The sequence below is a fragment of the Xenopus laevis genome, chromosome 7S (assembly GCF_017654675.1).
Source record: "Xenopus laevis strain J_2021 chromosome 7S, Xenopus_laevis_v10.1, whole genome shotgun sequence".
Taxonomy (NCBI): Eukaryota; Metazoa; Chordata; class Amphibia; order Anura; family Pipidae; genus Xenopus; species Xenopus laevis.
In genome coordinates this window covers 80,578,905-80,601,077 of record NC_054384.1, presented here as the reverse complement: position 1 = coordinate 80,601,077, position 22,173 = coordinate 80,578,905, and the positions used below count along the sequence as shown (strand labels likewise).

The 22,173-nt window shown below is 39.4% G+C and overlaps 2 protein-coding genes across 6 annotated transcripts in view; both read left to right on the top strand.

Moving 5' to 3' along the window:
* acap3.S (ArfGAP with coiled-coil, ankyrin repeat and PH domains 3 S homeolog) overlaps nt 1-3,895 on the top strand; it is a 134,605-nt gene extending 130,710 nt beyond the window's left edge. For 2 of the 5 annotated variants that reach the window (XM_018227882.2, XM_018227879.2), the window contains one exon: nt 3,005-3,895. In XM_018227882.2, coding sequence (XP_018083371.1) covers nt 3,005-3,111 — 107 coding nt within the window. In that variant the 3' untranslated portion in view covers nt 3,112-3,895. The remainder of the gene's footprint in view (nt 1-3,004) is intronic. The other 3 variants (XM_018227883.2, XM_018227881.2, XM_018227878.2) reach the window with 2 other exon arrangements.
* A 12,162-nt stretch (nt 3,896-16,057) lies between these two features.
* pla2g2e.S (phospholipase A2 group IIE S homeolog) lies at nt 16,058-19,822 on the top strand. Its single transcript, NM_001093800.2, has 4 exons — nt 16,058-16,154; nt 17,528-17,672; nt 19,183-19,292; nt 19,497-19,822. The coding sequence occupies exons 1-4, from the start codon at nt 16,115-16,117 to the stop codon at nt 19,643-19,645; spliced, it is 444 nt and encodes a 147-aa protein (NP_001087269.1). The 5' UTR covers nt 16,058-16,114; the 3' UTR covers nt 19,646-19,822.
* The last annotated feature ends 2,351 nt before the right edge of the window (nt 19,823-22,173 follow it).

Genomic DNA, 22,173 nt, shown 5'->3' with positions numbered 1-22,173 from the left:
AGTATTTTACTATTTGTTTAGATATCAGCTTGGCCAGAGGTACACTTCTTAAAAGTTGTATCATTTTATGGAACATAGTTATGGTTATTTTAAAAACAGCAACTTGCCATATCCCAAGTTACTGACCTTAATAGCTAACGCTATCCCTTGGAACGGACGCTAACTGCACAAACAGGCTGCCATTCCTGCAAACGAGTTGAAAAGTTACGTTACTCTGTGATCTACCTAAAGCTTTGAGACAGTTCTTTATTTAAGAATGTCACATGCAGTTCTGCCCAGGACAATATATGGCCATGGATAGGCTTCTGTTTTGGAGCATCTTTTGTGACCAACGTCCAATGGCTAGTAATGCTTAGGCTTTTATCTTTTTGAGGGAGATAAGTACCAATTATAATTGGGAAATGGAATTAAAACAGGGAAGCCTTAGCCTGTGTCCCTCCAATGAGCTGTCTAATACTACCGTGTGCCGGCAATCATTTTTTTTTAGAGGAGCTGGAGGACCACAGGTTGGACATCTCTGAAATAAAGCAATGTGTAAATTGTATGTGTGCAAGTCTGTGAAAAAGCGATATAAGGGATTACTATTAAATCCCTGAGTTAAGCGGTGCCTGCATCCTTTCCTAGGATATAGCCTTCCTAAGAGACCTGTCAGGGAGCAAAGAGCGCATGAGGAATCTGATGAGCTGCACATTAAAAAGAACCCCATTTGCTGTAAATAGGCAACGGCATATTATGATCTTCACTTCTTGCTTACACCTCTATGGTGCTCTCTCTTTCTATTTCTTTTTTATTTGCTTTGTTCAACTTCTTGGTGTTTTCTGTGAATAGTAAGTAAGTCATGATCTCTGTACTATGAAACCCATTGTTTACAAATGGGTTCTTTGTGGCACACTGCGGGCCCATGTCAGCAAAGGGCTTCTTAAAATTAACGTAACTGTGGTTTGTGTATACAAGGGTGTGTGTTATGTATGTGTGTGTGTGTGTATATATATATATATATATATATATATATATATATATATATATATTTATGCACACATACACACACATATATATATTTATATGCACATTTACGCACAATGCAGTGTTTTTACTTCTCCCTTAACCTGTCTTTATAAGCACTGTTAATAAAATCATACTCCAACTCTTAAATGTTCTGCTTGGTCTCTTACTGTGATGTTGTCTGGCTCTCTGAATCTATATTAACACCTTTACTCTGCTTCTGAGTTTCTGTGATCATAACATTTCTGCCTTTGCTTTTTTTGCGCATGACCTCTAACACTTGTCTTTTTCCCCAGCGTTTTCAGATTATATATTAAGGGCAGGGGCAGATTCGGGGAGATTTAGTGGCTTGGCGACTAATTGGCTCTTCTGCGGGGTGACAATCTTCCCGAACTGCCTTCCGCCTATAATGATAAAATGCCAGCGCAATGGCACTCGCAGCTCTTCGATTTCCGAAGGCACCTGAAGTTGCCTCAAGTGGAAACTTCGGCCAACTTTGGAAATCGAAGCGCCGCGAGTGCATTGGCGCCGGCGATTTTTCATTTTAAGCAGGAGGAAGGCAGTTTGGGGAGACTGTCGCCCCAAAGAAGAGGCGATTAGTCACCAGGCGACTAAATCTCCCCGAATCTGCCCGTGTGCCCCTGCCCTAAGGTGGCCATATGTATGGTCTCCTTTACTTAACTGCAAACTGACCTTTTTTGGCTTATTTTAATTTGGTCTTTGGTGGAACAATGTTGCTGTGAGTGGATAAGAGAGTGTAAGGAAGTGTGGGTGAGTGTATGGTCCTTCCAAGTGGGTCTACTAGGCTCCTACTGTGATCCAGATGTTGCACTGGAAGTCTAATAATCAGCTGGGCTGGCTATAAAATCATATACAGTATGAGTATTTGAGTCTAGCACTGAGTGTATGAGTGTAGATACATTGGTTAAAGGGGCAGCTCATCTTTATGTTAACTTTTAGTATATTCTATTCCTAACAACTTTATATTTGGTCTTCTTTATTTTCTTTCCTCTTCTGCCTCTTTTCAGCTTTCAAATGTGAGGCTACAGTTATATCGTTATTGTTGCTTTTCATGACTTATCCTTTTATTCTGTCCCTCTCATTTTTATATCCCAACCTCTCATTTAAACTGCTGCCTGGTTGCTAGGGTAAACTGCACTACCCATCAGATTGCTACTGAAACACTAAACTGGAGAGCTGCTTAATAGAAAGCAAAATTACTGAAAACCCACACAAAAAAAAGAAAAACAGCACAATTAAAACACAGAGAATGACATTAAAGGACATGTAAAGCCTACATTTTCCTACCATGTATATAAGTTGGGCACATCTCCCCCACCAAAATTGCATTATTTTTACTGCATATATCCCCATCATTTGCCAGCGCCATCACATTTTTCTAAAATAGATAGCAGCTTTCACCCGGGGGCCATTTTCCCTCTGACACATCATCAGTGCAGTTATATCTGCTAATAGCACATATGTGATGTAAAGTGCATGCAATAAAGTGCATGATGTTTTCAGATTCTGACTTTTCCATCCTTGGGGTTTAATAAATTCCAAAACATTTGTGATCACGAATTTTTCATGATCTTTGCATTTGGAGTTTAGTAAATGATTCACCCGAGCATGCTTCTATGATTGAACTGATGAAGATGCTCAGATGAGTGGTGAACCATTTTCAAGATAAAAATATCCAGTCACTTTAGACTTATGTTATATGCGCAACTTTGCTGGAAGATTTAAGGGTGTTGTGTTGTTTCGCCTATGAATATAAATGTACATCATGTTAAATGCCAGTTGTGTGTTACCTGCATGTAGATATACAGCAAGAGCAGTAAACACATCTGTATTTAATATTGTGAGACTATATTTTCTTCATTTAATGAACAATTTTACCTACATACCTATATTGTTAAGGGATTCTTATAACTCAGTCCGGTTCAGTTACAGTTTTGTTTACTTTTGGCCTTTTTTTTATTTTCACTCCGTTGCATTGCAGGTGACACTACTTATTTGGATATTTTCCGTGAATTTTCACACATGGCCTCCAACAACCCTGAGAAGCTGAGCCGGAGAAGTGTTCATTTCAGTAATTCTTGCAGATAGTTTATGTGGAACTATTTCCCTATGAAGATTCATGTTTCAAAGGCCAACGTGGACATTCCATATGGAACAACATTCTCTTTGGATTAGGACCAGTACAGTGGGCACAGCATATACCCAAACATTAAAGCCCAATCAATCAGGTGTTCTAGAGCGGAACCTCTATCAAGTACTCAAGTCTTTTTGGTTGTGGAGCCTATGGAGAGTGTGGCAATCACATGATGCATAATTTGTTTAAAACCATCTTCTACAAGTACACACACACATATAATGTTTATTGTCAAGTTAAAGGAATAGAATTATCTGTATCTGCAATTTGCAAATGTTTGAGAAGAATTAATGCCACTATCTTACTTATTGTCAATGGACTTGGATAAAATGCACTTAAGTATGAGTAAAAAAAATGTTAATTATCAATGACAAGTTAATTAAAAACCAATTTTTATATATATATATATATATATATATATATATATATATATATATATATATATTATACACATGTAGGTGTATACAGTATGTACCTCTAGTGGCAACACTGCTCCTATAGTTGGGCAACATTAGCACCTGAGGTGGAAGCAGTTGAGTAAGAACTAAACCATAATTCACTTTTTTTGTTTTATAAATGCAATTATTTACTTATCAAAACTATTAGTAGAAGACATTTAGCATAAATTATTTGGTGTTGAACTAGAGCAGTGATCCCCAACCAGTAGCTCGTAAGTAACATGTTGCTCACCAACCTCTTGGATGTTGCTCCCAGTGACCTCAAAGCAGCTGCTTATTTTCGAATTCCAGCCTTGGAGGCAAGTTTTGCTTGTATAAAAACCAGGTGCACTGCCAGAGTCTCCTTTAGGCTGTCAGTCCACATAGGGGCTACCAAATAGGCGATAACAGCCCTTACTTGGCACCCCAAGAACATTTTTCATGCTAGTGTTGCTCCCCAACTCCTTTTACTTCTGAATGTTGCCCACGGGTTCAAAAAGTTGGGGATCCCTGAACTAGAGAGTTATAGGTCCACCAGAAAAGTTTAGAGAACTGGCCCAACTCTGCAGAATACGGTAACTTCTGTTTTCCACTTTAACTTGTATTGCATCTCACTTTTCTGGTCTCCTACTATTTTTCTTCTTTCCTCTTCTGACTTTCTCATTTTCTTCCCTTCTGTCTTTCTTTCATGATGACCTCAATTCCCCCTTACACAGAAGCGTAGAAGGCCAAATGGCTGGGTACACAGATCACTCCACTAATGCCTGGGTCTACTTGGGTTTTCCTGTGACCCTGGTGGGCCAATCTGATTCTGAGTTTTTGATCCTAAATGCTGAGTGCCACTCTAAAATACTGATATTGTGTTTGCTGTTACAAGCAGAATACAACAAAATGTGTCCTATATAGCTTTTCTCTTCTGTACAACTGAAAAGCTGCACCCATCTTTCTGAGATAAGTCTATACAGAACATCTTGAATAGATGTGCTACTTGGAGACTTTTATAGCTGAGACAAACTATACAACATATCACATTCATGTAGTCAAATATATATACAAAATTAGCTACACTCTTGTGCTTTATTGTACGGTAATAGTTAAATGAAGGATAACTATTAAATATGGTAATATCACCTATTAATGGTGTACCCATTGGTTTTATCCCGTAACTCTTCCACTCCCCTGATTTTCCAGTGTACAGCAGAATCTCATACCTTGGGCTTGACTTGAGCTGGAATTCTTGCGAGATCAAACTCATACCCCACGATTCTCTACCTTCAGTACTACATAGGCAGCTAATAATTAAAGGGCACTTAAACCTAAAATGAAAGCTGTTACAATATGAAAATATGTTATATTGACAAATTAAATATACATTTTCTTTTTAGCAAATGTTTCCTAAATTCCTATATGTATAAGAACATTTGCTATGCTGTATTTGAAATATTTTGAAAATGTTATCATCTCTGTAACATATATATGGCCCATTCATTTTATTTCAGCCGCCTGCCTTACAAATAATCTAAACAAGTTAGTGTTTTAATACTAAAATTGTATTTTAATGTCTATAATCAAAATACATTCTGGCTGGACCAGACCATTTTAGAGTTAAAGGTATCTTGGAAGGAGTGTTTATTTGAACTGGTTGGAGATTGCAGTTCGAACACATGGAATTTTGCTTAATAAATGATTTTCGAACTATATTGTCCCCTGAAAAGTTTAAAGCAGAGCTTTATTTTTTCTCTGAATTAGTGGAAATTTTCAAATAAAATGTTCGTTAGATCCATTGGAGACTATGCATTGTTATGGGGGCAGGTTTTAAAACTAAAGGTGCAATAATCTGTGCATGATTTTAGCTTTTCTGCACTTGAGCAATTGACATCCCTAGAGTGACTTTAGAGCAGGTATGTCCAAAAGGTACATCAGGATCTACCAGTAGACCTTTAGTTGGTGATCAGTAGCTCTCAAAACACTGTCAAAAAAACAGGTTGTCTAAATCAAACTTCTGTTTCATTCAGATATTTATTCTGTTACATAAGAAATATGACTATGAAGATTTTCATTCATCCAGGTCATGGTATATCTAGTATAAGTAATTCTAAAACTACTGGACTTGCTGAGTAATCATTGAAGACGTTTCACTACTCATCCGAGCAGCTTCTTCAGTTCAACTAACTGGTATGGGAAGTCCTAGTCATATAAACTCTTCCACTTATCCAATCATATGGCACATTATAACTCTTCAGAGAGGTGACACTTGAAACTCACAGTGGTGTGATTCTGTGGAGTTGCTGTGATAGGTAATCACAATATACTTTATTCCCCAGTAGATCCTTCCATCCAATCCATCCTTTCATTTTAGAAGAAAGAAGGTTTTACATATTTTTTAAAGCATAGTGAATTCAAATTTTGATAAATGTACCTCTTGCAGGTGATTTATCCATTTTTTTATTACCCAAATTTCGCCTGCAGGCGTTTTCCTCAGGAGTTAGATTGGATATGCCCAGTTGCATAGGTTCTTCCTGAGGCAGAGGCACAGAGGGATTAGGAGGTTTGACAACCACATTGGGAAGGAAAGACTTAACATTGGTAACCCCTGATTGAAAAGAAGTTCCCCTCTCACCCCTTCTTTGCCTCTATCTACTTGGATGGCAAGAGACATGAGATCATCCAGCTTAGTAGATAGAGGGTAATTTACTAGGCTGTCTTTTGAGAGCCCTATCCGGAACTGGCTACGAAGAGCCATGTCGTTCCACCCAGTTTGTACTGCCCATCTGCGGAACTCAGTGCAATACACCTCCGCATCCCGCTTTCCCTGGCGCAGTTTATGAATTGCGGAATCGGCAGAGGAAGCACGATCCTGGTCATCGTAGAGAATCGCCATGGACTTAAAGAAACTTTCTAAGGAAAAGCAGGCAGGGTAGTGTTTGTGTAACAACACAAACACTAGCTGGCACAAATGTATATACAGCAATGTCTATGGGGGTGCTGGCAGCTGTGGAGGTGATTTGGTGCAACTTTGAGTCTATTTTCTTACCAGCGAGAGATTAAATGTAGCAGCATGATGACAGCTTATGCTGGCGATATGACAGAGTCCACAGACAAAGTGATAACAGAAAGGTAGGATTGAATACTATAGGGCAGATTCACTAAAGGGCGAAGTGCCCAGCGCTAGCGTCAATTCGCCAGAAATCCCATCCGCAGGATGTCTGCCGGAAATGCATTAAAGTTGTAAAAACGCTGGCGACTTGTACTTTTTTTAAGCAGGATTGCCTGTAAAAGTCCTATTAAACTTTTTTGTGTTAACCTTTTTCCCCAGACATTTGAGGGGCATCGAACAATTGTTTTAGGAAGGGCTCATGTGTAGGGCATTAGAAGATCTCTTTTGTCTTTATTCAGGTTCCTTGGACATTTGTAATAAACAGTGGCCACTTCAAGAATTTGCACCAACATCTCTAATAAAGTCCATATGACTATTCAAATTAACCAAAGTGTAAGAGGACTACCGAAGTTTCACTAAGCAGAAGCGATTTCTAGTGTCATTTTGCTTTGAAATGCTCGCACTGCCAAAGTAAGGCTAGCAAAAGGTCGCCAGTGTTCGGCGCCCAGGGTGCAACTTCGCATTTTAGTGAATTAGCATCTTAGTAACGAATTTTCACCTGGCGAAGTGGTGCGAAGTGTGGTGAAGCGTTTGCTGGCAACAATTCACTCTTTTGTGAATTTGCCCAATAGATTCCTATGAAGAAATGTTTCAGTACTTCAGTGACAACACCACAATCCATGGCACAATCCGGCTCACCTGCTCCAAAAAGAACAAAATGAAGACCACTTTCTGGCTTGTGATATTCTTACTTTCAATTGCTATAATGTATTGGAAATTTGGAATTATGATCAACCAGTATTGGTCCTACCCCATCAGCCCAGTATCCATATCTGTAGAGACACTGACAATACCATGTTGTCAGACAAATGCATTATTTACAGTCTATATTCTAAAGATAAATAAGATCATGCATAGATCTGGAAATTAATCTCATCTGTTTGAAATAATATAAAGAGTGAGGAAAACCACAAAGGGACAAAAAAAGCATTCTAGTGACCTTTAAATGCTGGGTGAAAGCTTTCTGCATATCCACAAGCTTACAAATGTGATTTAGAATTATGGATAATGTAAATCATAAATAATTTATTGCTTGATATGAAGCCACACATTGAAGATTGTAGCAGATAAAAATGTTTAATAGTTTTTGTGACTGCATGGGGGATATCTTCATTTGTTTCCTTCCTCTCATCAAAATAGTTAGTCCTGTCTAATGTGGCTCATTTAATTAAAAAAGCAGAACACTTCCCAGCACTAATTCTATATGTCCATTACAATTGTATGTAAAGCAGAAAAACTCCAGTGGATTCGTTTGCAGAAAGTTGGGTGCAAAAATGTGTGCACAATGGAAGGCGCTGTTTTGCTGGAATTATGGGAAGCAATGGGCATGGTTGGTAAAAAAATGGCCATTTGCACAGATATTTTGCACCATTTTGTGATTATTCTCTCACATATACGAAGAAGGTAAGCCAAATGGAGATTAAGAAACTGGGTTGAGTAAAAAAAAGATTGAGTACAAAGGAGCAATGCATATTGAATCCTTGAATGAGTGACAATTAAAATAAAAATACAAAGTGATTGTGTCACATAAGCAAAAGGAAGCAAACATGCCATACTGTTGAGATAAAACTTGTTGATAATTGTGGATTATGGTTAAAATAATGTCCAGATGCTTGCGGAGCATCAGTGTAGGTACAAAAGGCTGTGGTAGAGGATTTTGGGTAACAATAGAATTCTTATTGGATATACAGGTATGGGACCTGTTATCCAGTATGCTTGGGACCTGGGGTTTTTTTGAATAATGGCTCTTTCCGTAATTTGGATCTTCCTACCTTAAAAGAGAAGGGAACCTACCAAAGCAGTTTATTGCCACTAGATTAGCCACAACAGTTCAAGACGATATTTATTCTGTAGAATGTTTTACCATACCTGATTTAACGGCACTAGAACTCTCTCTGTTTGTTTATGATAGCAGCTGCCATATTAGCTTGGTGTGACATCACTTCCTGCCTGCATTTCTCCCTGCTCACTCATAGCTCTGGGCTCAGATTACAGCAGGGAGGGGAGGAGGAAGAGAGAAGCAAACTGAGCATGCTCAAGCCCTAGCCCTGGAGGTTTAAGATAAAAACAGGAAGTTGGATACAGAAACCCATGTGTACACAATAGAAGGAAAGAAAAGCTGTGTTACTTTTGACAGAGGACTCAGAGCAGCATTACTTTGAGGGCTTACTTGTGTATTTATATACAGTATACCTTTCTGATAAAGCTTACTTAATTTTAACCTGTCCTTCTACCTTAAGTCTACTAGAAAAACATTTAAACATTAAATAAAACCAATAGGCCGGTTATGCTTCCAATAAGGATTAATTATATCTTAGTTGGGATTAAGTACAAGGTACTGTTTTATTATTACAGAGAAAAAGTAAATCAGTTTTAATAATTTGGATTATTTGGATAAAATGTGGTCTATAGGAGATGGCCTTTCCATAATTCTGAGTTCTATGGATAACAGATTTCTGTATAACGGATCCCATACCAATCAATTGTTATTATTTAATTGCATAAAACAATATAAAGGTAAACTCTGTGTTTGTTTGCCTATTGTACAATGTAATTGATTAAAACAGACCCAGCAGTACAAGTCCCTCATCAAATTTAGCAAATTATGTTGTTCCCCTAGATTTGATCAGGTTAAACTGTTACTCTTTGTAACACATAATAACATTATATATACTGCTACATAAGATATATCATACAGTTAAATCATATATTTTATACTTACCAGTTTAAATCCCACTTGTCTCCTGGAAAAGCTGGACCTGAACCATTCTTTTTTAACTGCAACGCAATGCTTTGGTCTAACTGAAAACTTCGGTTAAACTCATTTGACACATTGGGCAGGAAACCCTGTAGATGAATACAGGGTCGGACAGGGCCGGCGGGACACCGGGAAAAAACCCTGTGGGCCCCGCCAACCCAGATCCACACCCATATTAGCTACGTAATGCCACAAAAACATTTTGCTCATTCACGAACGAGCACACCATCATATGCGCGCGCACACATGGCGCACCAGCACATGCACACAAACACGGGATGCTGGTGCATGCGCACATATGCGTCAAGCCGGTGCAGCACGAAGACCGAAGGGGGACCCTGTGGTAGCAGCCCCGGTGGGCCCCGGGCCCCCAAGTCCACCCCTGGATGAATAACTTGCTGTCCTGCTTTAGAAAAATCATATTTATATAGAGAATAGAGTATTTCTTGTGCCAGCTTGTCCTGCTTATTGGCATATGTATAGTTATGACTGGATGTGTAATATAACAGCCAGAACATTACTTCCTGTTTTCAGCTCTATAACTCTGAGTTAGTCAGCGACTTGAAGGGGGGCTTAATGGGACATATCTTTTCAGTGAGTTTCCAATTGATCCTCAGCATTCAGTTCAAATTCAAAAGCAACAGATGTGACCCATGTGGCCCCCCCTCTCAAGTCTCTGATTGGTTACTGCCTGGTAACCAGTCAGTGTAAACCAAGAGAGCTGAAAAGCAGGAAGTAGTGTTCTGGAAATTATGTAAAACATCCAGTCACTCCAGCCTTTATACATTACATTTTTGCCTAACTATATTAGAAACATTTTTTATTTTGCACAGCCCATCTATTTACACAGTTTATATTTTTACACTGAACCATTCCTTAGTGACCTAAGAGGTCACTGTAGGAGTGACAGATAGACAGGCTATTTAGCCAAGCAGCTTGAGGCTCCTCCGAGGATTGAGTGGGATTATGATCCCAGGTACTAATTGCACAGAAGTCGGGACTAAAGGTGGCCATAGACACACAGATCCGATCACACGAATCGAGGATTCGTATGATTTTCGGATCGTGTGTGGCGTGTGCCGACATCTTTCGTCCGCCGGAGCTCATGGCACATCGTAATCTGATCGTTCAGCCATACGGCCGAACAATCAGATTACCCCCGATATAGCCATGCCTGTTAATGGCATATCGGGGAAAGATCCGCTCGTTTGGCAACATCGCCAAACGAGCGGATCTTTGCATCTATGGCCACCTTTAAGCTGGCCATAGATGCAAAGATCCTATTGTTTGAATCATCGAATCACGAATCTGTTCTTTTACTACTTTATAGATCAAATAAAGTAGTAAAAGAACAGATCAGCCGATGTTCTGCCCCTACAGCAAACGTAAGAAAGTTATGTCCGACAAAGCTAGTGACAGTCTCCCACTGAAAATCGTCCAATCAGCAATACATGCAGAGAAATTATTGGCAGCCGACAGAAATTTTTTAACCTGGCCAATCGACCAAACGACCAATCTCCGTGGGACAAAAAATGTCGGCACTCTCCACACATGTCCGAAAATCATACAAATCGAGGATTCGTACGATCGGGTCTTTGCGTCTATGGCCAGCTTAAGTGTACAGACCTAGGGATGTAGAGATTCCCCTCAGGTTCCACTTAGGGAAAAGGCTGAAAGCTGGGTGTACCCTGAGCGGCTGTTGTGTACATTGTTCCCATCCCTGTGGGGGACAGCTACTGACTAAAGGTGCTGTGAGTATATGCTTACCCACTGTTGATGTATGATCCTGCTTGCTCTTATGTACACTCCATTGAGGATTGTTATTGTTCAATAAAAATGTTCATTGGTTAAGTTATAAGAACCACTGGCGCCCAATTATTGCACCCTGCATCAAGTTACAGTCACACTACACCCTGCCTCCACACCATTTGCGAGGGCTTACTCCCTAAGATTTAAGGTCTCATCCAGAGCACAGAATTGGGAGTGGAAATCATAGATAGAAAACAGTGCACTCAATTTACTATAGCGCTACACTAGGATAACTCATTACATAGTAATGTCACCCACTCTGCTTATGCTGATGGCACACAGAGCGCGACAATGGCAATACATGTTCTGACTGCCTGAATATGCTCTAGATATATTGAGCTTTCCAATTTAAGTAAATGAGGCAGGTGTAGTTTCAAGGGATTTTCTGCTGACCACAATATACCTTGTGCCTTCATGCTTAGAAAGATCTGTATCTCTCCTCTGTAATTTCATCAATTTCATCCCCAAAGTCTTTGCACAATTAACAATACTGCAAAATGAGACTGTTCAACTAGCTTTCATGGTCCCTGTTTAAACAAGATTTCCCCTTTGAAATTCACCTTAATTTTATAGAACACACAGAATGTACTGTATATAAGAGATTATTAGACCATGAAAAACGCTGCTGTAGCAATTAAAGAACAACACAGGTTTCATTATAGATAGTGACTGTACGCGCTTTATTGTCCCACTTAAGACGCATCTAATAACCATGTCTTTCCATGTACTATTTTATGATTACACTGGTATATAATTGTATACAACAGAAATTAGATTAGATTCATTCCCTTTATTTTCTTGCAGACATGGGTCATCCCGTTCTTAAGATAGAACAAAGGATACAACAAAACAAGTAAAAGGTGAAATATCAGTGTTAATATAAAGAAAGAACTTTGCTGCAGATGTGTACTTAAAGCGGAACTATTGCGAAAATGAAAATTGAATATAAGCATCATGTCATGGAAATATGAAACTTTCTAAATATCATCAAATAAAAATCCTGTATCATTTCTGAAATAATTAAGTTACTCTTCCCTCTCAGAATCTTTCTCTCTACATGCAGAATTAGGAGTCAGAGTTTGATTGAAAGTTACATCTTATACATTTTTTAGGGGGGCTTCCTTTGACTTGAAAATGTTACATATTTACATAGTTAAATTGGGTTCAACCCCTCCAAATGAAAACCCAGCATCAATACACACACCCCTCCCTGCTTTTACATAAATTCTATATACCCATACCTATACTAACTATAGAGTTTAGTATCACAATAGACTTTGATATTATGTCTGTCCAAAAAATCATCCAAGCCATTCTTAAAGGCATTAACTGAATCAGCATCACAACATCACCCGGCAGTGCATTCCACAACCTCACTGTCCTGACTGTGAAGAACCCCCTACGTTGCTTCAAATGAAAGTTCTTTTCTTCTAGTCTAAAGGGGTGGCCTCTGGTATGGTGATCCACTTTATGGGTAAAAAGGTCCCCTGCTATTTGTCTATAATGTCCTCTAATGTACTTGTAAAGTGTAATCATGTCCCCTCGCAAGCGCATTTTTTCCAGAGAAAACAACCCCAACCTTGACAGTCAACCCTCATAATTTAAGTCTTCCGTTCCTCTAACCAATTTAGTTGCACTTAGTCTCTGCACTCTCTCCAGCTCATTTATATCCCTCTTAAGGACTGGAGTCCAAAACTGCACTGCATACTCCAGATGAGGCCTTACCAGGGACCTATAAAGAGGCATAATTATGTTTTCATCCCTTGAGTTAATGCCCTTTTTTATGCAAGACAGAACGTTATTTGCTTTAGTAGCCACAGAATGACACTGCCCAGAAATAGACAACTTGTTATCTACAAAAACCCCTAGATCCTTCTCATTCTCATTTAATGAAACTCCCAACACATTGCCATTTAGTGTATAACTTGCATTTATATTATTTTTGCCAAAGTGCATAACCTGCATTTATCAACATTGAAGCTCATTTTCCAGTTTGCTGCCCAGTTTTCCAACTTAGACAAATCACTCAAAGTGGCAGCATCCTGCATGGAACCTATAGTTCTGCACAATTTAGTATCATCTGCAAAAATAGAAGCAGTACTTTCAATGCCCACCTCCAGGTCATTAATAAACAAGTTGAAAAGCAAAGGACCTAGTACAGAGCCCTGTGCTACTCCACTAACAACACTGGTCCAAGTAGAAAATGTTCCATTTACCACCACTCTTTGTAGTCTATCTTTTAGCCAGTTCTCTGTCCAGGTACAAATACTATGTTCCAGGCCAACATTCCTTAATTTAACCAGTAACATTTTGTGTGGCACTGTATCAAATGCTTTAGCAAAGTCTAAGTAAATCACATCCACTGCCATCCCAGAATTGTTTATTTATAATAAAATAATGCAACTTTTTTTTACATATTTAGTATGTTTCCTGTCTTTTTCTCTTAATTGCAAATATTTACAGTTCATTCTAAGGAGGAAAGGTACAAAAAGTGAGCTCTCACATTGGTTGAAGACATGTAAGGAACAAACATAAAATCATGAAATACAGGAATTGTTAAAAGTATTTGGTTTATAATGGGCCTATAAAAGGTCTATAATGGGAAGAGCAAATTCCCTGGATATTGTCCCTTAAGAGATTCCCTGAAATAAGATTCTGTCTAGTAACACAAGCAGCCTTATATAGCACCCAAGCAACTATGGCTGTTCTGCATTAATAAAATGTACATTTTAATTTAATCCCCAATAAAACTCTTTACTTGGATACGTTACAGAAGTTATACATAATATAATATTCATGGTTTTGCACTTGATATTCTAATGCAATGTCCAAGTAGGTATAAATATTAAAAGTGCATCATAGTAAGACTGTTCTTGTTCAACCAGGTTAAGGGAGTTCATGATATAGCAGTAGCAGGGTTCACAGTAGCAGGGGTCAAGCAGTAAGTTAACAGTTAAAGCAGGGGTCCCCAACTGACAGGCCGCGGATCAGTGCCATGCCGCAGGCTTTGCTCAACAGGGCTGCTGAAGTGGACCGTCTGCCGCCTGGCAAGCAATGAAAAAAAAGGTTGGGGACCACTGAGTTAAAGGACTAGGAAAGTTATAACCTCTGGGGTGCCAAATGTTAGACCCGAGATACTTATGGAAAAACACCACGTCACAATCTTCTCGGCTGTCCTGGGCCAGGTGCACATGTGCATTACAGTGAAAAGCTGTTCCATTTCTCACTCTACTGTGCAGGCACACTCCAAATGGAACACAGAGAAGAACCAGAAAGAAGAAAATTGCAGCATGGTGCTCCTGCAGTAGTAGGAGGCCCAGTAAACAGGCACCCGAGTGTTTAATGTACCTGAGACACAAGGCTGGTATTCCTAACATTGAATATACCAGTGATTATATCTTTTCTTCTCCTTTAAGGAAATATATAGCTGTAATTATAAAAGTAGAATAGCAAAGTGTAATAGCAAAATACTACCTCATAGTGCAAAATCCCCAGATTGTTAGTGAGAAAGCATGCTAAAACAAAACAACAAAGTTTTGACACCATCAAATGTGCATGGTTATTAAATAATTCAGGATAAGTAACAGACCAGCAATTAAACCACATTGGCTGCTGACATGGACAAACCTCTTTGACTGAGGACCACATAGGGTCCTTGATGCCATTTGCAAACAGTGGGTTGGATCAGAAAGATTTCTTCCAACTATTATTTATTAATTCAGCAAAGATCTTCTCCTCTGGTAACCTCAAAGGAGTTGTTTTTGTTCAACTCAGCCATATACAGGTATGGGACCTGTTATCCAGAATGTTTGGGACCTGGGGCTTTCTGGATAATGGATCTTTCCATAATTTGCATCTTCATACCTTAACTCTACTAGAAAATCATGTAAATATTAAATAAACCCAATATGTTGGTTTTGCTTCCAATAAGGATTCATTATATCTTGGCTTGGATCAAGTACAATGGAAATTATTTTAAAAAAATGTGAATTATTTAGATAAAATGGAGTCTATGTGGGACAGTCTTTCCATAATTTTGAGCTTTCTGGATAACTGTTCCCATACCTGTATAAGCTATATTATATTATATATTATCAACAGAGTTTAAAAGTTTTAAGAACCACAGCATTGAACAATGGCCTGCATTAGTATATGGTGGTTATTCACTGCTGCTTCAACTCCTGCCTTAAGTTTTAATTAATTTTGAACCTCGCAGACCACTGATTCTTTTTTATTCTGAAAGTAATATTTAGATCTGAATGTGTGCCCCTGTGTGTATTTCTGTGTTATCATTCGCCCTTTTTCATTACATGTTACATAGGCTTTTCATAAAATGTCTAGACATAAATAAGCCACATTCAGCAAGGGCACAATAAAGAAAAGCGAATTCAATAAACTTTACTTGTTTTTCATAATCATTAAGACAAATAACTATTTTACAGACATAAGTATACTTTAGAGGAGGCCTATACATATATATATATGAATGAATACCTGAAATAATTACATTTGAAGAAACTTTCAAGCAGTTCATTTGTGTATAGTCCAGCTGAAAGGTCTATCATTACTCTGATACTATCAAGACTGATGTCTCTGTTTTATCAAAGAACACTTATAAGAAAAAAAAATCTCTTTTATTTGTTCTTTCCCTACTAATTTCAGCTGCAATCACTCTGTATAATTATTTAGATTGGAGCTGGCTAAGTGTATATAAACTTCAGAGGAGAACCGTTTCAGTTATTGTAAATCTGCTTCAGCAACACAACAGCAGCAACAGCAGCAACAAGAGCACCAAGATGAAAAAGGTTCTTCTCATCGGAGTGGCTTTGGCTCTCAGTAAGTACCTGACATGGACGTACTTATTGTCCCAGTCCTGTCAATCTATTGGGTTGAGAAGGGCTAATTCCCACTAGCTAGATAGTCACTGGCGGTTAAGTAGGTTGAGTAGTAGTTTATTTTTATCTGATTTTAAGGCTATTTCATGACCTTACTAAAATTAAATAGAATATGGAGAAGCCGCACACCACACACTCCCAAAGGTTCTTATCCTGGTGCCCAGTGATAGAGGAATCGGCAGCCTCACAACAAGGGTAAGAAGAATTTCACCGGCACACAGGAATTGTAGTAGCAGGGCAAGCCCTTGCAATTTTATTATGCAGTAGTGCAACGTTTCGGGGTCACGCCCCTTTTGCTTGACAAAGGGGCGTGACCCCGAAACGTTGCACTACTGCATAATAAAATTGCAAGGGCTTGCCCTGCTACTACAATTCCTGTGTGCCGGTGAAATTCTTCTTACTAAAATTAACCACACAAGAGGCATGACCAGGATAAAATTTACTTAAGAAAGCCTTTCAGTTCCCTTCACCTCCACCTTATATTTGCATAAGAAAACTGAGCTAATTAAATTTTTGGATGTCTAGGTAAAAATTCATAAGAATATAATAGCATACTACAGACATTATGTAGACTGCAGTGTTTGTACGCAAGATGATAAGCAATATAGTTCCATAAAAAATTTTGCAGGTTCAAACTTTGAATTTGTACCAGAGAAGCCAGGGCTGATTTCATGGTAGGGTAGAGAAGGCATTTGTTGCAGAGTATCAGCATCACAGGGAATCCTTAGTGGAAAGATAAAGGTACAAAGACTATATTTTGTTACAGAACTGGTGTCAAGCCTACTGCCTTGATATTCAGCTTTCAGCATCCCATTAACTAGTAGATCAAGAACTCAGATGGGGACATGGTAGCCATGCTACATTGCTAGGAATGCCCCTTGTTGAAATCTGTTTGTGAAAAGGCTGTAGAGAATGAGCCTTTAGCACTATATTTGCATACACATTTAGCTGAGTTTAATAATTACAGTTTTCAGACACAATAGTTTTTTTTATGTTGATGGCAGCAGCCCTTTAAAACACTGTACACTAGCTGCTAGTGATTTGCTCTCCCCATCTGAAACCTAGCACTGCCAGCTTTTGGCACCTGAATGTATAGACTTGCGGATACGGGTCTATAAACAGAGGGGGAACAGTGGGCCTGGGCCAGGTGCGGCTTGGGAGGTGGCGGGTCAGGGTTGGGTGCAGGTCAGCTTCACTACTAGCTGCACTAAATTAAGCATAAAGAATGCAGCATATACATGCTGTGTAATCAGTTTAAGGAGCCCTTAGTCTATTTATGGCTTCAGCATTATTAATATACCCTTGTTTTTGCAGTTATAGTTCTGGTCACCAGCACACCAGCCCAGTTTGACGAGATGATTAAAGTGACCACCATCATTTATGGCCTGGCTAACTTCTCTGACTATGGATGCCACTGCGGCCTGAACAACCAAGGAATGCCTGTGGACGACATTGATTGGTAAAATACTCAAGTCGTTTATTTATGAAACATAAAATACACATGACATAAGAAAATTATACATTCAAGTTCTAACTTCCAGCCTGATCTGCCATCTTCCCAGAAAGCAACTTCAGGGGCACTCCACCATGGTTTTTTTCCCCACAATGCATTGTTTTGCTCAGATTTCTTGTGTAATTGTGCCTGCCTAAAGTTGGCTAAAAATTGTGAGCCTAAAATGTAACTTTGTAGCAGTTAGTAAATGGCATGCAAGCTGTACTATGATCAAGTTCACATTGCAAGGTCAACAGACTGAAATTAATTCCTGGAACAGGTATGGGATCTGTTATCTAGAATGCTCGGGTTTTCGGGATAACGGATGTTTCTGTAATTTGGATCTTCATACCTTAAGTCTACTAGAAAATCATTTAAACATTAAATAAATCAAATAGGCTGGTTTTTGCCTCCAATAAAGAATGAGTATATCTTAGTTTGGATCAAGTACATGATACTGTTTTATTATTACAGATAAAAAGGAAATAATTTTTTTAAATTTCGATTATTTGGATAAAACGGAGATGACCTTTCCATAATTCAGAGCTTTCTGGATAACGGGTTTCTGGATAACGTGTCCCATACCTGTAAAGGGCTCCCTAGTGCCCTCTATCATATACATCACTCATATTAATGTAAATAGAACCCTTAGGGGCTGATTCACTATGGGTCGAATATCGAGGGTTAATTAACCCTCGATATTCGACTAGGAATTGAAATCCTTCGACTTCGAATATCGAAGTCGAAGGATTTAGCGCAGAAAATTCGATCGAACGATCGAAGGATTATTCCTTCGATCGAACGATTAAATCCTTCGAATCGCATGATTCGAAGGATTTTAATCCAACGATCGAAGGAATAATCCTTCGATCAAAAAAACTTAGGCAAGACTATGGGGACCTTCCCGATAGGCTAACATTGACTTCGGTAGCTTTTATCTGCCGAACTAGGGGGTCGAAAGAGACAGTACTTCGACTATCGAATGGTCGAATAGTGGAACGATTTTTAGTTCGAATCCTTCGATTCGAAGTCGTAGTCGAAAGGTCGAAGTAGCCCATTCGATGGTCGAAGTAGCCCAAAAAAACCTTCGAAATTCGAAGTTTTTTTACTTCGAATCCTTCACTCAAATTTAGTGAATCAGCCCCTAAATGTCAGTGTTTTTGCCTTTATAGTATCATGAAGCTCTTAACTCAACACATAATACTAATCTCAAGTGACCTCTATTGGACATTATGAATAATTACAATCTTTTTTGCAAGGGATTTCCATGACACCGCTGAGGAGACGTTATACTGACACTTTTTGCAGTTAGATACACATATTACTGTGTTTCAGTTACTAATACTGGTGTAGATGTGCATTCTAGGCTGAACTTGCCTATAGTTCGGCTTTCACATTTGTGTGTGTGTTTAGAATCTGTTACTTGTCAAATTATTTTTGAAATGCATTTCATGATAGTATAACCTGTATTATTCAGGTGCTGCCACAGCCAAGACTGCTGCTATAACAAGGCTGAAATGAGCGGATGCAACCCTGTTACACAGACTTACAGGTTCTATGTTGAGGAACAGAAGAAAGTAGAGTGCAGTAAGTAGAAAGATGTGGTCAGCTGGGATACATATGTACTTATTCGTTGTGACATAGGCAGGGTGTTGGTATGATAAGGCTAAAGAGGGGGGGTTGTGCCGAAGGGGTATCCTTCTCCTTTAATGCACTTGCACTTCTGAAAATCATGTCTTAAAAAGCGTTGTTTGGCACCATATAATTGAATGTGATTCCTCTCTCTCCTAGTGAAAGCAAGTAATCGCTGTGAGAAGATGATCTGCGAATGTGATGAAAAGGCTGCAAACTGTTTCCGCAAGGAACTGGAAGATTATAACATATATTTCCGCAATTTCTCTTCTCTGGGGGCATGCCGAGGGCCCAGACCTTTTTGCTAATTCTATGTCTACCTTCCTCATCCATTCATCTCTTTCCTTTGTAGTCATTCTGCTTGTAAACCTAGGAATTCATAGTATTAATATAAATGAAATAGACAGCCTTGCAAAAAAACATGCGTTGTAGTTGAAAGGTGCACTGTAATAATGAATAAAGCTTTTATTTCTGCTTGAGAACAATCTGTGCCTCTGTGTAAGTGTCAAAAAGCAGGTTACTTTTATTCCTGAAAATGTCTAAGAGACATCTGCTTTCTGCCTAAGTGGCTGGCTAAGACCCCACATGGTAGAAATAAAAACAAAATTGGTGGCCAGGGCCCATCCCACATTATAAAAACATTGATGGCCAGGGCCCCCCTTAAACATCCATGTAAAAAAACTTTCCCCCCCAGAAGTTTAAAAAAAATTGGTGCCATGTTGCACTTACTTCATTAGCGTGGCCCACCTGCTGTAAGTGAGCTGCCAACTACAGAAGCACAGGTGGCTGCATCTTCTTCCAGTGACAGCATTTTCTTCCCTTATTGGTCACAGAATTTCAAGTCCTGGTAAAGCTGCATGGTGAATGGATGAGCTGGAGGGGAAGTTCAAACCTCAGCTATCCAATCCCTGAGCAGCTCGATCGAGACTTAAACTCTGTGACCAATAAGGGAATGGAATAGTCAGAAGATACCTCCCCCTGTGCTCCCGCCCTGCCTTCGCGAAGTCGGCAGCTCTCAGAAAGCAGGGGAGCCCGGCTAATCAAGTAAGTGGGGAGCAACCGGGCCTCCCTACAACTCTCCCCTTTTTATTCCATTTAGACGATGAGGCTCAGACTGTGGTAGGTACTGTTGGCAATAAGGCATACCTCCTAACTTTCCCGTTTTTAGAGGGGCAGGCCCTCTTTTGACAGCTCAACCTGCAGTCCCTCGTTTGTACTGAAAAGTCCTGTTTTTCTCTGCACTGAACAGCCAGAAAAAGAAACAAAGTTTCTAACTTAATTGGCTTTTGGCAGAGAGCCCAGAACAATTTTGAGATAAGCAAACAAGTAATTGTAACAATATAAGATAACAGGTCCCTTGGGAAAAGTTAAGCTGGCCATAAATGCAAAGATCCGATCGTTTGAATCCTCAAACGATCGTACTTCCCCATCTCCCGACCTGCCCCTAACCATTCAGATCAAATAAAGTAGTAAAAGAACAGATCAGCCGATGTTCTGCCCCTGACAGCAATCGTACAAAAGTTATGTCTGACAAAAGCTAGTGACAGTCTCCCACTGAAAATCATACGATCGGCAATACATACAGAGAAATTATTGGCAGCCGACAGGAATCTTTTAACCTTGTCCGATCGACCAAACGACCGATCTCTGCCGGACGAAAAATGTCGGGACTCTCCACACACGGTCCGAAAATCGTACAAATCGAGGATTCGTAGAATCGGATCTTTACACCTATGGCCAGCTGTAGGGCCAAATTTACTTACCTTCGAAGTTGCGCCAATATTGGCTTTGCATCACTTCACCAGGGCGCCGCTAATTCACTAAAATCCGAAGTTGTGCCCAGGGAGGTGAAAGTTGCGCTACTGTTAATTCGTCAAGCAAAGCGAAGTTACACTAGTGATTCCTTATTTGCATACGACGCCAAGTTAAAGTACAATGGACGTATATGTAGTTATGTAAGTTATTTTGCCCTACACATGTGCCCACTGTATAGTTTAGGTGCCATATGTTAGGAAATGTAGGGGGGAAGGAGGGTACCCCCAAAAAAAATTATGATCTTTTTCAGCCTATCACTCTTAAAAGAAGTCGCCAGCGTTTTTTGGGACTTAGAAAAAATATCAGCTTTTTTTTAAGCAATCCCTATCTACTCTATTGCACTTCACCTGGTCTGCGATGGCGAAGGCAAGTCTGGCGCAAGAGGTAACGTTCAGTAAAATGCACAAGTTACTGAATGCAGTTACGTCCCTTCGCCATAGCGCAACTTCTCCTGGCGTAAGGGTGCGAAGTAGCGCTAGTGTAGGTCCACTTCGCTAGCGAATTTACGCCAGCGCCCGTTAGTAAAATTGGCGAAGTAACGAGATGACCTCATGCTTGCGAATTCGCACTAACGTTAGCCGCTTTAGTGAATTTGCCCCATAGACTCACAGCTTAAAGGGCAATTCACCTTCATTAGCAAAACTGTAATAACTGGAAAAAAAAAAAACACAGAAATACCTTCCAACTTTTATAACCTGCCAAATTTTGTAAAATGAACATGGTAATCAAGGGGCGTGGCCATAATCATGGGTGTGGTAAAAAAATCGCCACGCCCTCTTTTTATTTCCAAAATATTGGGAGGTATGAATAAGGAATGCAACTTTTACCCCTGGCACAAGTATAAACTGTAAGCAGAAAAAAAATAAATGACTTCTGTTTTACTAATGGGAACAGAGACTCCAGGGGCAGATAATAGATAATAGATAATAGATCCAAGAGAAAAACAAAGTGGCACAAGTTCCAGTTGACAGAGACCCAAATGAATCGCTTGTCCCATGCCCTTCAGCAACGCAATTGACTC

Bases quoted from the DNA above. Each gene is read 5' to 3' on its own strand.
- pla2g2e.S (NM_001093800.2), top strand. From the start codon at position 16,115: ATGAAAAAGGTTCTTCTCATCGGAGTGGCTTTGGCTCTCA. The intron at 16,155-17,527 runs GTAAGTACCTGA...TTGTTTTTGCAG, and splicing joins CGGAGTGGCTTTGGCTCTCA to TTATAGTTCTGGTCACCAGC. The intron at 19,293-19,496 runs GTAAGTAGAAAG...TCTCTCTCCTAG, and splicing joins ACAGAAGAAAGTAGAGTGCA to TGAAAGCAAGTAATCGCTGT.